We start from the raw sequence: 14910 nt of genomic DNA, 5'->3' as shown, positions 1-14910 counted from the left end.
AACATCCTCGTGGGAGCGCGCATCAAATTCTCGTTCAAACTTAAACTTATAGCGAACATGTAAATTTAATAGTTTAACTTATCTCTACAATAGTATTAACTGCAAAGGAAGTTATTAGCAATTGATGAAAATTGATTATTGATATCTCACATATTTTGAGCACCTATTTTGTCAAACACTTAACAACTTAACTAAAAATTATTACTTGTCAAATGAGTGGCCGATTTTTATGGTGACTATTCATAAATTTTATAGACATTATTTGCCGATTGATTTTTTTTTAAATGTACTCACTGTCAACAATTATAACACAAATTCAATTATAAAAATTTAAATATAAAATTTTAAGTATATAGTCATTACCATAATTTCTGATAAAAATTCATTAACATAATTAGAAAAGCATAAGCAAAATAATTTAAATCTTAGATTAAATTTATTATAATTTATATTCTAGACAAATTGATAAAAGAAAAAATAAAATATTCATCTTATTAGTATTTTATATATTTTCAATGACTATAATGAGAATTCATCCAAATATGGTAAATCGTAAGAAAGTATTTCATTTTCAAATTTAGATTTCATGATTACATTGCCTCTGTATATTGTTATGTTTCTGACTTTTAAAAATTTAGTATACACATGGCAATATACTTTTTAATACCAGAATATAGATTATCCTATGTAAATAAAGCATCTGCTCTATATTTTAACATTTATAATATTTTTACTATGCAAACAAACTTTTCTGCAAAATTATGTGCTTCATATTTCTTTTTTTTTTTTGGTCAAAAATGTGCTTCATAGTTCTAAAAGTTAATCTATTTTACAAAAATATATTTGAAAGAATATAATATTATTTTTAAAAATGTTTATCACCTTATTTGTTTTACAGAATATAATCTTTGTTTTTTAAATTACATGATATTAAGATTATTATAAAATAGTTAATTCACTATATATTTAAATTTTGACGATGTTTTGAAACATGTAATAATCTAAAATCACTATATCAACAAAAAGAAATTGATATAAGAGTTTATACTTGTTTTCAGTTAATATTAACAAACACATAATTAAAGCGAGAGTAGCAATTAATAATAAAAATCACAGATATTTAAATATTTAAAGTTATATTTCAATTTATAATTCAATGTAAAGACAAGATTAATAAACCTATTCAAAATTTAGTTACAAAAAAGTAATATAATCGAGTGATCAGTTCATTAAGTTAATAAATAAATTTTTATGAGTTAGATGTTTTAACTAAAACTAACAAAACTAAAAAAATTGAAGCAATAAATATATATATTATAAATTATTATTTAAAATGAAAAGTAGTTCTATTACATTAAACTAAATCTAAATACAATCAGATTTAAAAAATAAACAAAATAATTTAGATTTTTTTTAAATGAGCCGACAATTAAAATAATAAAAATATTATTTGAAATGTTTATAAATAAAGTAAAATTTTTAAGTTATTGTATATGAGCTTGGTACAAGAAATTATCTTGTTAAACGAAAAAAAAATTATCTTGTTCTATTCGAAAATAGCTTGGTCTCATAGTACTAACCGAACCAAACTAGAAAACAAACAAATATTGTTATTTTACTGATTGGTTCACACCGTAAAACCGAATTCAAATAAACGCAAATGATTTGGTGTAGTTCGGTTCGAAAACTTGGTTTGATTTATGCGGTATTATAAATTTTTATTTTGTTTTTACTTCCATATATTTATTGAGTGTTTATCAAAATACATTGAGACCCAAATACATTCATACTAAGATAAGATAACCATTTTCATTAAAAACTTCCTTCTGAAACTTTTAAAAGTTTCCCTAAATTAATACAAATTCTTATTCTGAATGGATACATGTCCATAAAAGAAATATCGTATAATTATGTAAAACCATATAAATTAATACAAAAGTGAAAAAAATCCAGCAGTAGACCCCCACCCCATACAGTCCAGAACTGCCGATTGCGAGCTATCTTAATCTTGTCCTTCTTCACCATATGCTCCATTCACTCTCTCGTCTTCTTCTTATTCCACCACTCTCAGTCGCTCTCTCTAGCCACATCTCAGTGAAATTAATCTTCACAACTTTTATTTACAAAGCCCTTAGAGTTTTTTATTAACCCTTCATCTAAAACCCTAAACTTGGCTTCTTATATATCTCGTGACTCTTGTTTCTCCGTCCAATCTCTCTCTCCTTCTCCACTAACCAACCGTGTTGTTTATGTAAAACTTCACTCATAGGCCAATTTCTTTGGTTTCCATAAAAATCTCAGATTCCAATTGGTTTTTCTTTTTCCGGTCTCTGCTATTTCATTATTAGATGATGAACATTTGAAAGAAGCTTTTATTTCATCTTCCTCTTTCCCTAAAGTTTTTGACATACTTTTTAATTTTTTTTTGAATTTTGTATTTATACAACAGAAAAGGCTTCTTCAGAGGGTTTAGGTGTTTTTAAAATTATTAAACACAATATTTATTTTCATTTTCCTCCTAAACAAAAGAGAAACCTTTATTTCATCACTCTCTGTCCTCCACCTAAACATAAAGTATAGTTTCATACTGTCTTCAAATCTCTCGAGTTTGCTCTTTGCTGTCTGGTTTTCTCGGGAAAAAGGCATCTCGACCAAAAAAAAAATGTCGGCTTGCTTAACGAGCGGCGGCGGAGGAGCCGCCGCATACAGTTTCGAGTTAGAAAAAATGAAATCACCACCACCACCACCACCGTCAAGCTCAACGACAACGAGAGCCACTTCACCATCATCAACGATCTCCGAATCATCAAACTCCCCGCTCGCAATCTCAACGAGAAAGCCAAGAACGCCCCGAAAACGACCAAACCAGACTTACAACGAAGCGGCCGCTCTTCTCTCATCCGCTTACCCCAACCTCTTCTCTCCATCAACCTCCTCAAAGAAGACTCACTCCAATCCTCAATTCTACGGGTTCGCCAAGTCCCCTCTCCTCAGCGACAACGACGACGCTGCCTCCGAGCTTCTTCTTGAATCAGTCGAGGAGCCTGACTTTCTGTTTCTCCCGACGATTCAAGCGAGATCATCATCGGAGTACTTCTCCGAGCTGAAGGAGGTGAGTTCCGGAGGTGGAGGAGAGATGAAAGTGAACCAATTCGAATTTTCCGACGAGTTCGATGCGGAGTCGATTCTTGATGAGGAGGTTGAAGTAGGGATCGACAGTATAATGGGAATCGTCGAATCCACCAACTCCGGAGAGAATCGTGGCCATCTGATCAGCCGGTTAGAGCAGATGGTGAAGATGAACCGAAAAGGATTCAAATTCCCTTTGGGACTTGGACTGAGAAGCGCTCTCAGAGAACACAACGACGCGAGCTGGTGCAGATTCCACACCGTCGATTTCGAACAGATCTCGCCGCGGATCCGATCCGATGAGGAGAAAATAATCGAAAGTAAGAAGTTGATCGGAGAGAAGAGCAAGAATAAGAAGAAAAACAAGAAAGTTGCGGAAGCGAAGAGATTGGATTCGAGTAAAGAAGATGCGGGGGAGGAGAAATCAGGGGAGCTGATGTTGAAGCTTGACTACGACGGCGTTTTGGAAGCTTGGTCTGAGAAAGAGTCGCCCTTCTCCGACGACGTTCTGGGTTCGGAAGCTACTACCGGAGCTGACGTCAATGTATGTAACAGTTAATTCTTCTCTAATACTACCACCCTCTCGCCGTTGAAATTTGATTTTTTATTTAATTAGTTTTTTAAATCAATCGTAATTTTAATTCGAAATTCTGTTAGACCTAGTAGCATGCTGCCACGTAAACGTTTGTAGTGCTGCCTGAATTTGAAGGGAGTGTGTCCATTTTTTTTGTTTTTATGCTTTAAATAAATAATTAGGAGTTAGTAATTTATTAGCGGTCAGAGTATATGATTTGACTATGAAAATTGGGACACATTTAATTAAGTTTCTGACAAGAATTTATTAATTTTCTTATAATTTTAAAATAAATAGAATAATTAATAGATAATTAATATTTGACCTTCGTACATGGTTTTTTTTTTTTACAAAAACTTTTTATCATTAGCAAAAAGAGAGTTTCTTTTTATTTTTTTCAAGAGGACTTTAGACTTTGCACGTGAGTATTGACGTATAAGATAAATGAAAGAGGTTCACAGAATTATTTCGTGTATATCCGTTTAGCTGTATACTCCTTTTAGCATAAAAGTCTACAAAGTACAAACATGAACGATAAATTCTTCTTAGCCATAAGAAATTTACTAGAACAACGTCGGGGGAAAAATATAAAGTGATATAGGTATATCTTAGCTTGTGAGGTTTGCATCTTTTTTAAGCCTGAATAGCTTTAAATGAAAGTTGTTAATTGATGCAACCAATGAACTAATGTGGATTTGGGGCAGGCCAGATTAGCTCAGATAGATTTGTTCGGAGACAATGGAGTACGAGAAGCAAGTGTTTTGAGGTACAAAGAGAAACGTCGAACTCGGCTCTTCTCCAAGAAAATTCGATACCAAGTTCGCAAAGTTAATGCAGATCAACGTCCTCGAATGAAGGTATCCACCTTAATCCGTGGTAAAAACATGTAGGTTCTTTTACCATTCATGATTATAATTTGATTTAATAATTTTACACCGTGTTTTTTTTTTTTTTTTTAACAACAATTTTACACCGTGTTTATGAGATTAACATGAGTTTTTGACAGTTTCAAACTTAGTTTATATTTTTAATTACTAATTTTTCTTGTAAAACCAGCAAACCAGCAGAACCAGATCTGAATTGAATACTTATCATCTAAAAGTGGAAAGATTAATTTGTATACATAGTTAGCGGAAAAAAACTAAACAATAACGTAACGCTTAGATTGTGTCAAGCCGTCAAGGGATAGGGATTTACATTAGATCTTGATTAAGACAAGAACCTAATATTAATGTTTCCTTACTTTGCTGTGTGGTTGGTGATTGAATTGGGAACAGGGACGGTTCGTGAGAAGGCCCAATGCTAGCCCTCCAAGTGGACAAAGATAGCGATGAAAGAAAGAGCCAAGATTCACTTCTTTTATCCTTTTCATTCCTTTTTAGTTTTGTACTATCTTTTGTGGTTGTTGTAGTTGAAATTTTGTTACCCTCATTTTTGTTCCTTAATTCATGGTCCCTTTCGTTTATAATGTAATTTTTTTCTTTCATAAATAAGGATCAATAAGGAGATGTTAGATGAGAGAAAGTGAGGGATCAAAGCGAATAAAAGGTTTTTTTTTGTTGTTATTTTTGCACAGAAACGTGTTGAACTCTTTGATTGTATAGTATAATAGAACTATCACTAATAGCCGGGAGATATTGTTTGGGATGTTATATACAGAGTTACTTATGCATGAAACAACAGAAAAAATCAAATAAAACCAAATGATCTTAGTTCATGGAGAACCAGTAAATGTCCTTGTGGAGACACCTAGTTGCATACCAACACTAACTAATGTCTCTAATGACCTACCACTGTTAGCTAAGAGTTCCTCATCGAGCCGGATGGAGTTCTGCAAAAAAAGAAGGTTGAATTAGACTGAAGACAAAATCAAATGAGATTTATAAGGCTGTTCCTAAAGATTTTGTGATTATTATATGCTAACCTTTTCAAAGACGCATATAACGGTGCTTCCACCAAACGAAAAATAACCAAGCTGCAAGTTAAAAATAAAGTGTTAGAAGATAATTTCTTGAAGTGTCGTTCCATTGATAAAAGTAGAAAGTAGAAACTGCTTACTTCGTCTCCTTTTTTCAGATGGTCCCCTTCTTTTCTGACAAAACTGATGCTACCAACCATAGTTGCACCGATTGCAACAAAAGCAACCTGTTAATATATACTTTATTAGCTGACCTTGAAGTTATGTTGTATGAAATTTGTTACTCTTATTCGTTTGTAACTATGGCTTTCTAGAATTCATCTACTCGTTACAACTTCAGAATCTAGCATTACCAAATGTTCACTCACTAGCAATTTCTAGTCATCTTATTTCAAAAGCCGCATATTAAGACAGAGGCAAAGAACCTTTCCAAACTCTGACGTTGATATAATTGCCACGGTTCGTTTATTCTCCGTGAATACGTTACAGTATTTGCTATTGACTGCTATTGGATTAACCTGATAAGGAATGGTAAGTCAGCAAAAACATATAAAAAACATAAGTGATTATCATAGCTAAGCATAAAAAGAGTTGAGGAGATCTTGACTAAGTACCGTATATAAGCTTCCAGACACATCAACAAACTTTTCAATGACTCCAGAGACAGGAACATGAAAGCGATGATAATCCTGTAACAGTTGTTAAGACATGTTTAAGTGACTATGTGGTGTGTTAGCCTATAACTGGTATTCCAATAGGTAGTATCCCTTCTCGTTGTGTACCTGTGGTGCTAGTCGGAATATCACCAAAGATCCATCAAGAAAGGCATTTGGATTCACATCCTTCCCAAGGAGACCTCTAATCGAAAACTTCCGGCCCTATGAATGTAGAATCAGTACAAAACAAAATTAGGATGTGTTGCAATGTATCAGTTTTAACATGATTTGCTTTGAGAGTTCTCTAAATCTTGCATAGTAATTAATAATAATGATCATATAGTAAGCTACTATGTAAACAGTTGTTACCTTGATCCAGAATCTGGTGCTATCCTCAACTGACTGGAATGCCATTAATCGACAATCAGCAGCACATACAGCAACATCATCACGATTCATGTGAGCAATTGGTCTTGCACCAGGTTTCAACTCCCTTATGAAAAACTCATTGAACGTCTACAAGTAAAAACGAAAAAAAAACTTAGTCACTTGCTAACATGACTTTTATGTGAAACTCATTTTATGAGTCTAAGAACTATACACATTTCGAATTAGACACATTGAGACTATAAATCAGATCCTACCTTGAAGTGTTGTAGAGGATACTTGACTTCAGCCATGTTTATTTGATCCTGCAATAGACAAAACCTCATTTTCAAACCAAACACATTATATCTTAATAGACAGTATTAACTTTTTTTTCATACCTTAAAGAACTCGAGAAAGCTGGGAATTTTTTGAGCGGATTCAACTGAGTTCATTTTCTTCCCCTGCTTCTCAGAAAGTTTTTGCAGTATCTCCTTTGCCCCTGGATCAAGAAGATATAAATCAAACCATGCAAGTCTACGTTGTTAGAATGGCTTCATGAAGAGAACGTGAAGCTTCTAGGAACAAATGAAACTGTAAAGTGACAATACAATAGCTAATCACATATGTTGTGTTAGAGAAGTAAATGAAAATGGTAATTAGTGTACCTTGATCCATAAGTCTAAGCCCGATTTTGGACTGGTAAATAGCTCTCATGGACAGAACAATCTTTGAGTCGATCAACTCTTCAACAAGTCTCTTAGTCTTCCTGTCAATCACCTAAAAGTAAGAAACAATTATATAAGCTGATATTTGAGAAAAAAGAACAAAAGAGAGCAGAAAGAAATAGCATACCACAATATGAGAAGCACTTGAACCAGTATTCAAACCAACGTCATAAGTAGATAAGTGTGTCCATTCACTTAGTTTGAACATCCATCTGAAACAAAATGTAGAAAAACACATGGTGTTGGCAAAGAGAAAGCTGTTAACGTCTGCCTGATTATCAAAGCTTATAAGAAAGATAAGACTTCTCTCTCTCACCCATAAGAAGCTTGTCTATCAGTCAAAAACCCACCAGTCATCACTTGATTACCCGTTCCTTCGTCAAAACATAGCGTCATATGTATCATCGCATTGAGCTTGTCAGTGGGTTGAAGAGATTCACCACACACGGGACAACTATTTATAATTGGCTCCCTGGGTTGGGAAATATCAAAATACATTCAAAGGAGGTATAAATAATATTTTGTGAAAATGAAGTGAATCTTTAAGGTCATTACTTCTCTTGTTGCAGAGCAAGAAGCGCAGCTAACTCATCAATGCTCACAACACCATCACCGTTCAGGTCGGCAGCTCTGAACAGCTCCTCTTTCTGGTAGTTATGTCATCAACGAAAATATCAAGTCCGTCTTTTCTTATACTTGAGGCTTTAAAAAGCTAAATGAGAGTAATGATGACAAAGATGGTAGAAGCCAAGGAACCTTGTTAGCAGCCACTAAGTTTCCGAAGGCACGTATTAGATCAGAGAACTCTGAGAAGGAGAGTTGTCCATCTTCATTGTAGTCCACTACTGACAAGATACGCTTTGCAAACCGCTTCTCGGTTTCAACAGGATCCTTCAAATTGAACAAAATGTCAGACACCATCACACAAAATAAAATATTCCTTTTAATACAGTCTCTACCTCAATAGCGCACGAAAGGAAAACGGTGCCAACAACATTGGATGAAGCAGGATCTAACAAGTCAAATGACTTACAAGCTGACTCAGGTTCCTGTGTCAGTGTCACACACCAGATAATTAAGCAGAGGGAGAAAAGAATCTACTTATAATCAAATCATATACAAAGACAAAAAGTTACCTGGACCACAAAATCGAATATATCAAGCTCGCAATAACCGACTATTTTGTTCCTCGACAGCCTATTTGTCTGCACCAAGAAATTATTATCCTTTTAATAAATTAAAAAAAAAAGACGCAATATCATGGCTGAGCTCAGAATCTTGATGAATGATAAAAGAAACCTCGAATACAGAGACCCTAGCGAGACTTGGTCCATTTTTCTCCAAGAGAAGCTTCTTTTCCTATATACAGAGAGATTAGCACAAGTATTCAAAAGAATCTTAGATTCAGACATGGTGTGGATCTACTTACTGAGTTCCAGATTGGCTTCTCCGTACTGCAACAGAAACAAAAAAAAATGTTATGATCAAACTATAAGAATTTTCTTAAAAAAAGAAATTCAGACAAGACTTACGTGTCTGAGATCTCTGTTCTGAATGTCTGTTCCCCGAACGAAACACAAGCGAGCCACTTGTCCTTAAACTTCATGTCCGCCTAAAAAAGATAATAAGCCAGAAAGAAACAGAGTCAGTAACGAAACCTCACGTCAAGAAAAAAAAACCAAGAGGGAACGAAGCATATATACGCCTATGAGAGTGAGAAGGGCAATGCCGGAGAAATCGTCGACGGTGACAGCTCTCTGATTCACAACAAGGGCAGCGTTACGGGAGGAGAAACGAGTACGTAAATGAAGACGGTGAGTGCGAAACCTCTGTAGCTTCTGCTTTAGCCTTGACCGTCGTGATTCCTTCCCCTCCCTCGAGTTTCCGTTTCCCATTGCTCCTCTTGTCGATCTCTTCGTCTTCCTCTCTCAATTCTCCTACGAATTCTTCTACGTTTGACCGAAACGTGGCGTCCCTAGTAACCTCTATATGCATACAAACTGGTCCTGTCCTGTCATGGGCCCTTTGCTTATTGCTAGGGAATGTTTTTTCTCCCACCTTCTACGGAATATAGCTCTTTTTTTCAATATTTTATATTTATGAGCATATATGTAAACAAATTCGAATACCTGTTTTATATTTAATAATGTTTTTTTGTTATCGGAATCACTTTTGATTCTAATTTTTTTTCTTTTTTGCCATTTAAATATATACTACTAGTGCAATCATTTTTATTTTCCCCCTATCACATAGTGTGTCTGATACCGGTTTGAATAAAACTATATTGTCTTCATCAATTAATGTATTATATGTTGACACATAATTCATGTATCGACTTTCAAAAGTTCACTTAAAAAATAAAATATCTAGCACATACAAAAAGCAACAATGAATTATGTTGGATGCTCCGTATACATAAAATACATTCATATATAGTATATAATTTGTGAGAAATTAATTAACCACGATTTCCTGGCAAATTAGCTGATAATTTTAAAATCATATACCGAGAGGTTAATGAAGTATTTCAGATGGTCTCTTAGAAGTAATAAAATTACGACAATTACATTTACACTAGTGTTGTTAGGTTAGCAACGTAGCAGTTGGAACAGTATCTTTTGTTGATGCCCTTGATTGAGCTTAATGCTTATGATAGCTTGTTAGAACATCATTATTGGTCATACCTAAGTGCAAATCCCTTAACTTTGTTTTTTTTTTCTTTTTTTTTTTGGTCAGAATAATACAAGGGTCATCCCTTATTTAGGGGTTTTTCCCCTTTTATTCCTCTTGGTCCTAGTGATTTGTGGACCCTTTTCCCCTTAAGAGATGATTTAAGGGATACCAATAGTGATTTGGTAATCGAGCTTTTATGCTCTGTAAGACTGTAACTGGTTTATTCAATGGAGAAGTATTATTCAGTGAAAGAAAAAGCAGTCAACATAAATGACCTCTGCGAAAAACTTTCCCACTATTTTGATTAGTTCGAGTAGATGTTTTTTAATTGTCGTGCTAATGAGACGAAAACAAAAGGTCTCTCATAAATATGCGTTGTTATCTAATACAATAAAGTTAACATATCTGCCCTCTCAAGCCATCCACGACACTTTAGATGAGAGGGGCAAATGGAGACACGTGTCGAAACACCATTCGTCTGTGTGAGTTTCACGCTCTGTAGTTGCTCGCGTCGTTTATGCTCACTTAATGACAAAAGGCAGATCTTTATCACCGCAAGTCTCTCTCTCTCTTTCTCGCCCCCCTTCAAGTGTTTCTCTGAGATTTTGAGTTCTTGGTGTTGTTCAGAATTGACTGAATTTTTACCTTTTATGGATCTGACTGGAGCACTCAGAGCTAGATACGATGGTGTTGGGCCGTTCCAGGAAGCAACAGGGTTTGAATCACTTCATCTCCGCGGCAGCAACGAGTTTCGGCAACCAACGAAGCTAACTCTCAAGAACGCCAGGGGTTTCACGTCATTGCTTGAGCTTCCACCTACACAAGTATTGGAGTTTCTCCATTACGTTGCTTGCGTTGTGCTCAGGCGGTATGTGAACAGCTCGACAACTTTACATGCTATTTCCAGTCTTCTACGGACAAACTGGAGTTAATACTGCAAAACGAAATGAAAGTAGGAACCTTGCAGATTCATTCACATACATGAACAAAAAGCTCAGACCTTTAACCAGAGGACACAATCATTAAAAAGAAAAAAACATAGGAGTCCAAAACGACCATCTTTGCACAGTTCATCATATGGACCCAAGAAGTAAAGTTTCTTTTCACTAAAGGCTAAAAGGTGAGTCGAATTTGATCAAATTCCTTCACCAGATTGCTTACATCAGTTCCAAACAGAGAAGAATAAAACCGAGTCTCAGGGCTAAACAACAGAGTGAGTCTGACAATAGAGCTAATCAGATCAAGACAGCAAGTGTATTTGACATGAAGACTTAAATAATAAAGAAAAAACTTATTTCAAACAGCTAACTCAGCAGCTGGTTTTCATATTCTTCTCAGTTGTGTTTTGCAACACTTAGTGATAGTGAGCTTTAAGTCTTCTGCAATCTAAATGTTGCATATAAATAAGTTCATTAAAACGTAACAGGGATATACATTCAATCTAAATGGTTATATCACCAAGCAAACCTGATGTATATGGTGAGTCACTTCCCTAGAGATAATCAAACAACCAGCATAAGAAATGACCTGCTAACCCAAGAACCTCGATACTGACACAAGCCCACCCGACCAGTCTAGCAGAAACAACAGTATTATCATTTACAGAACATAAAGCGCACCTGATAGCTTCAGAGGTTGTGTTCACGTCAAGGGGAGAGCAATCTTGAAGCTGAAGACTGGTGGACGCTGTGTGGATCAAAACAAGTAAGAATCAGCAAAGATAACAACAAATCAAGAATCACAGGAAAACGAACCTTAATAACGGGGAACTCTGACACCCATAGCTGCTTGAGAATGAAGAGCACGGCGTAAAGCAACCCATTCCAGTGCCAGAGAGGAAGAGCGGAAAGTTCAAATCAAGAAGCGGGGCGGCATAAGTCTGGATCTGTGGTTAAATGGGAGAGGAGAGAGAGAGGACAATCTGAGGTTGGTGAAGAGAAGATAGCGACTGAGATGGAAAAGATGATCTGTGAGGTGTGCGAAACGAGGAGAGTGAGAAGGAAGATGAAAGTGGTGGAAATTTAGGGAAAAAATGAAAAGAAAAGAAAGATGGAAGTGGTACAAGCCAACAACGGCTTGAGTTAGGTTTCGCGTTAAACTTACATTATTTTGGTTCTTTGCTTTTCATTATTTGAGAAACATTTGATCATTTACAAAACTAAGTTCATTTTTTATTTAATTATTTCGATTTGGGTAGAAAAATGGAAAACTGCATAATATACGACAAAAAATTGATTTGATCATTTACAAAACTAAGTTCATTTTTTATTTCATTATTTCGATTTGGGTAGAAAAATGGAAAACTGCATAATATACGACAAAAAATTGACAACTGCTTCAGTTAGGTCCACTTTAATTCCAACTTTTTGGGTAATCTTAGATAATATAGATAAAAAAGTAAGATAACCCGAATTTTCGGATTAAATATCAGATATTTTAAGTTTTGAATTTAAAAATTTAGTGATTTGGATAATTTGAATTTTAGTCATTCAGTTTATAAATAATTTTTAAGATATTTTTAGAAATTATATATAATTTATATTTTTGACATATAATTTGCATTTTAATATGTTTTAAGATTAAAATTTAAATTTTACATGTTTGTTAACCATAAAAATTTCTTGAATTTTCACGACTTCCGTAAGGAGAAATTTGGAATCAAAGCGTGTAATAGGTAGCAAATGTTTAACGATATGCCTCATACAAACATGACAAAGAAATATATAAAAAATCACATATAAAAACGTACAACTATAGAAATACAACTATGTACATGATACACATATATAACAAACAAAATATCAACTAAAAATAATTTATTTAAACCCAGACGAAGAAAAAAAATTGAATTAAAAACAGTATCCACAATATAAATAGATTATAAATAATGTCCATATATATAATGATCGATGGTTTAGACTCTATTAATAAAAATTCTTATAACAAACTTTGGGACTTTATCTTTTAAAAACTAAGCCCATCTAAATTTATCATAACGAAAAAAATCAAATATCAATAAAAACCCCACAATACAAATCCGACTTCATACATACGCTTTTCGTTTTTTTAAATAAACCAAACTAAAAAAAAATATATAGAAAAGGAACAACAAGAAGAAGTATATAATTCGTATAGTGTTACAAATTTTATCTTAAAAGACAAGGATGCTTCGCTTGATAGAAATAAACCCGATAAATTTGTCTTCCAAGACGCTTCTCCTAACAAAACAATCGACCGAAATTTTCATTAGCCTTCGTTTGCCTCAATTTCATATAACATATACAAACTCATCAATTTAGATAACTGTATGAAATAATTAACAACAAAAAATACAAACCACAAACATTAATTATATAAAATGAGTTCATAGAAGATTCCTGGAAGGCAAATCGATCAGTCAATCATAGACCATACTCCCGACATAAACTTACGATAAATAATAAGAATGTCTTCGTTACCTAAACCAGATACTCCTAGACAATATAACCCAACAACTTATTTACGGTGAATGTAATAGTATTTCCAATAAACATACAATTGTCAAATCATTATAAATTCTACGATCAGGTGTTGTGTAGTTAAAAACTTACGACCGAACAATAAATCTACAATACTTTGCAAATCTATACTTTCTTACTGACACTACTATACAAAATTAAATACAAAAACTATGAACCATCCAACTCACATGAATTACAAGTACAATAAAACAAAGCATTTTGAGTTTGATATAGAATCCAAAGTAGGAACCCGGCGCTACGCGCCGGCATACCCCTAGTAATTTATAAAAGCTTGAATTGAAGAAAAAGGTTTGAAAAATGTTAGTTTGACTTTGTCTAAATAAGTAAATAGTCTTGGCGTTTTCATTAAAAAAAAAAAGAAAGTCTTGGTGTCTCTGTCGTTGTGAAGCGTGTGATTAGGTAGGCTCTTGAATCCGATTCAATCGTGGTCAAAGCTGTCCGTTGTTGATTGATTCTATCAAATAGTAGAAGACACGAGGGTACGTTAAAAAATACTAGTATAAAAGTAGATAGATAGCACTAAAACTAAATAATGGAGTAAGATGAAACAAAAATAAATATCAATAGATATATTGGTGTTTTTGTCAAAAATATTCTCAAGCACATGCTTTATGTGTTTCTAGTAAAGGCAATATATGGTTACAAAAGCAGAGAACATTGTTACTTGCTATGGTTGATTCGGAACAATATGCGTGTGTTTTTCATGACACATTGTTACTTGCTGTGGATTTTTTTGTGTGCAAATGTTAAAATACTTGATGTGGTTGTTACTTGCACCCTTTATTTTTTTTTAAAAGGGTGCGATCATACCAGTACTTGCTGTAGTTGATCCGAAACAATATGTATATGCATGTGTTTTTCGTGATCCAGAATCAAAAACCAAATAGTAATTTAGTGGTAAAAAACTTGACGCATGGTTTAAACTCATTTGTTCTGAGTTTGATTCATGTTGAGAATAAAGTTGATGTTACTTAGTTAATACGGATTTAGATTTCGGCACATGCAGTTTTAGATAATAGTCCAGTACGTAACCAATACTATGACTATCTCTGACATTAATTGGAATGCATTCCAAATTCGGATCAATTAGTGTAGTAACCAGTCCACTCTGTAACAATAAGTATCAGAGGTGGAAATTTTGGTTTAAATTCGAATTCTATTTGGGTTAAGTTCAGTTTAGTTGTTTGGGTCTAAAAAAATTATAATTGAAATCAATCGAAATTAGTTTGGTTTAATTTGATTCTTTTAAAGTTTGGTTTGTTTGTATTCAGTTCGATTTACTTCAGTTTTGTTTATATTTGTTCAGTGCAATCAAATTAAATTTTAGTTTTGTCCTACTTTGGTT

At 33.9% G+C, this 14910-nt stretch overlaps 2 protein-coding genes and 1 long non-coding RNA gene across 6 annotated transcripts; 1 reads left to right on the top strand and 2 right to left on the bottom strand.

The window, feature by feature from the left end:
• The first annotated feature begins 2037 nt into the window (after window positions 1–2037).
• On the top strand, window positions 2038–5268 carry LOC108828377 (protein CHLOROPLAST IMPORT APPARATUS 2). Of its 4 annotated transcripts, none has more exons than XR_001945796.2 (3): window positions 2038–3673; window positions 4413–4589; window positions 4981–5268. XR_001945796.2 is itself a non-coding variant. In XM_018602046.2 (3 exons), exons 1-2 carry the CDS (start codon window positions 2663–2665, stop codon window positions 4533–4535), a joined length of 1134 nt encoding a protein of 377 aa, XP_018457548.1. In that variant the 5' UTR covers window positions 2038–2662; the 3' UTR covers window positions 4536–4560; window positions 4981–5268. The 4 variants fall into 4 exon arrangements, 3 of the variants coding, with proteins under 3 accessions (XP_018457548.1, XP_018457546.1, XP_018457547.1); XM_018602046.2 differs by having other exon boundaries at window positions 4413–4560; XM_018602044.2 differs by having other exon boundaries at window positions 4408–4560.
• Window positions 5251–9398, bottom strand: LOC108828376 (phosphatidylserine decarboxylase proenzyme 2). Its single transcript, XM_018602043.2, has 20 exons — window positions 9075–9398; window positions 8904–8983; window positions 8801–8825; window positions 8671–8730; window positions 8508–8576; window positions 8331–8420; window positions 8128–8262; window positions 7927–8018; window positions 7688–7843; window positions 7499–7583; window positions 7312–7423; window positions 7045–7145; window positions 6922–6969; window positions 6647–6793; window positions 6404–6499; window positions 6236–6310; window positions 6047–6139; window positions 5762–5848; window positions 5628–5678; window positions 5251–5534 (listed from the first exon to the last, which is right to left on the bottom strand). The coding sequence occupies exons 1-20, from the start codon at window positions 9264–9266 to the stop codon at window positions 5418–5420; spliced, it is 1911 nt and encodes a 636-aa protein (XP_018457545.1). The 5' UTR covers window positions 9267–9398; the 3' UTR covers window positions 5251–5417.
• An 881-nt stretch (window positions 9399–10279) lies between these two features.
• LOC108826318 (uncharacterized) lies at window positions 10280–12144 on the bottom strand. The gene is made up of 3 exons (XR_001945425.2): window positions 11799–12144; window positions 11664–11730; window positions 10280–10978 (listed from the first exon to the last, which is right to left on the bottom strand). It is a non-coding gene; the product is annotated as an uncharacterized LOC108826318 (long non-coding RNA).
• Window positions 12145–14910: the final 2766 nt, after the last annotated feature.

This window comes from Raphanus sativus, chromosome 9, assembly GCF_000801105.2.
Source record: "Raphanus sativus cultivar WK10039 chromosome 9, ASM80110v3, whole genome shotgun sequence".
Lineage (NCBI taxonomy): Eukaryota > Viridiplantae > Streptophyta > Magnoliopsida > Brassicales > Brassicaceae > Raphanus > Raphanus sativus.
The sequence above is the reverse complement of the archived record's forward strand: the minus strand, read 5'-3'. Positions and strand labels throughout refer to the sequence as shown.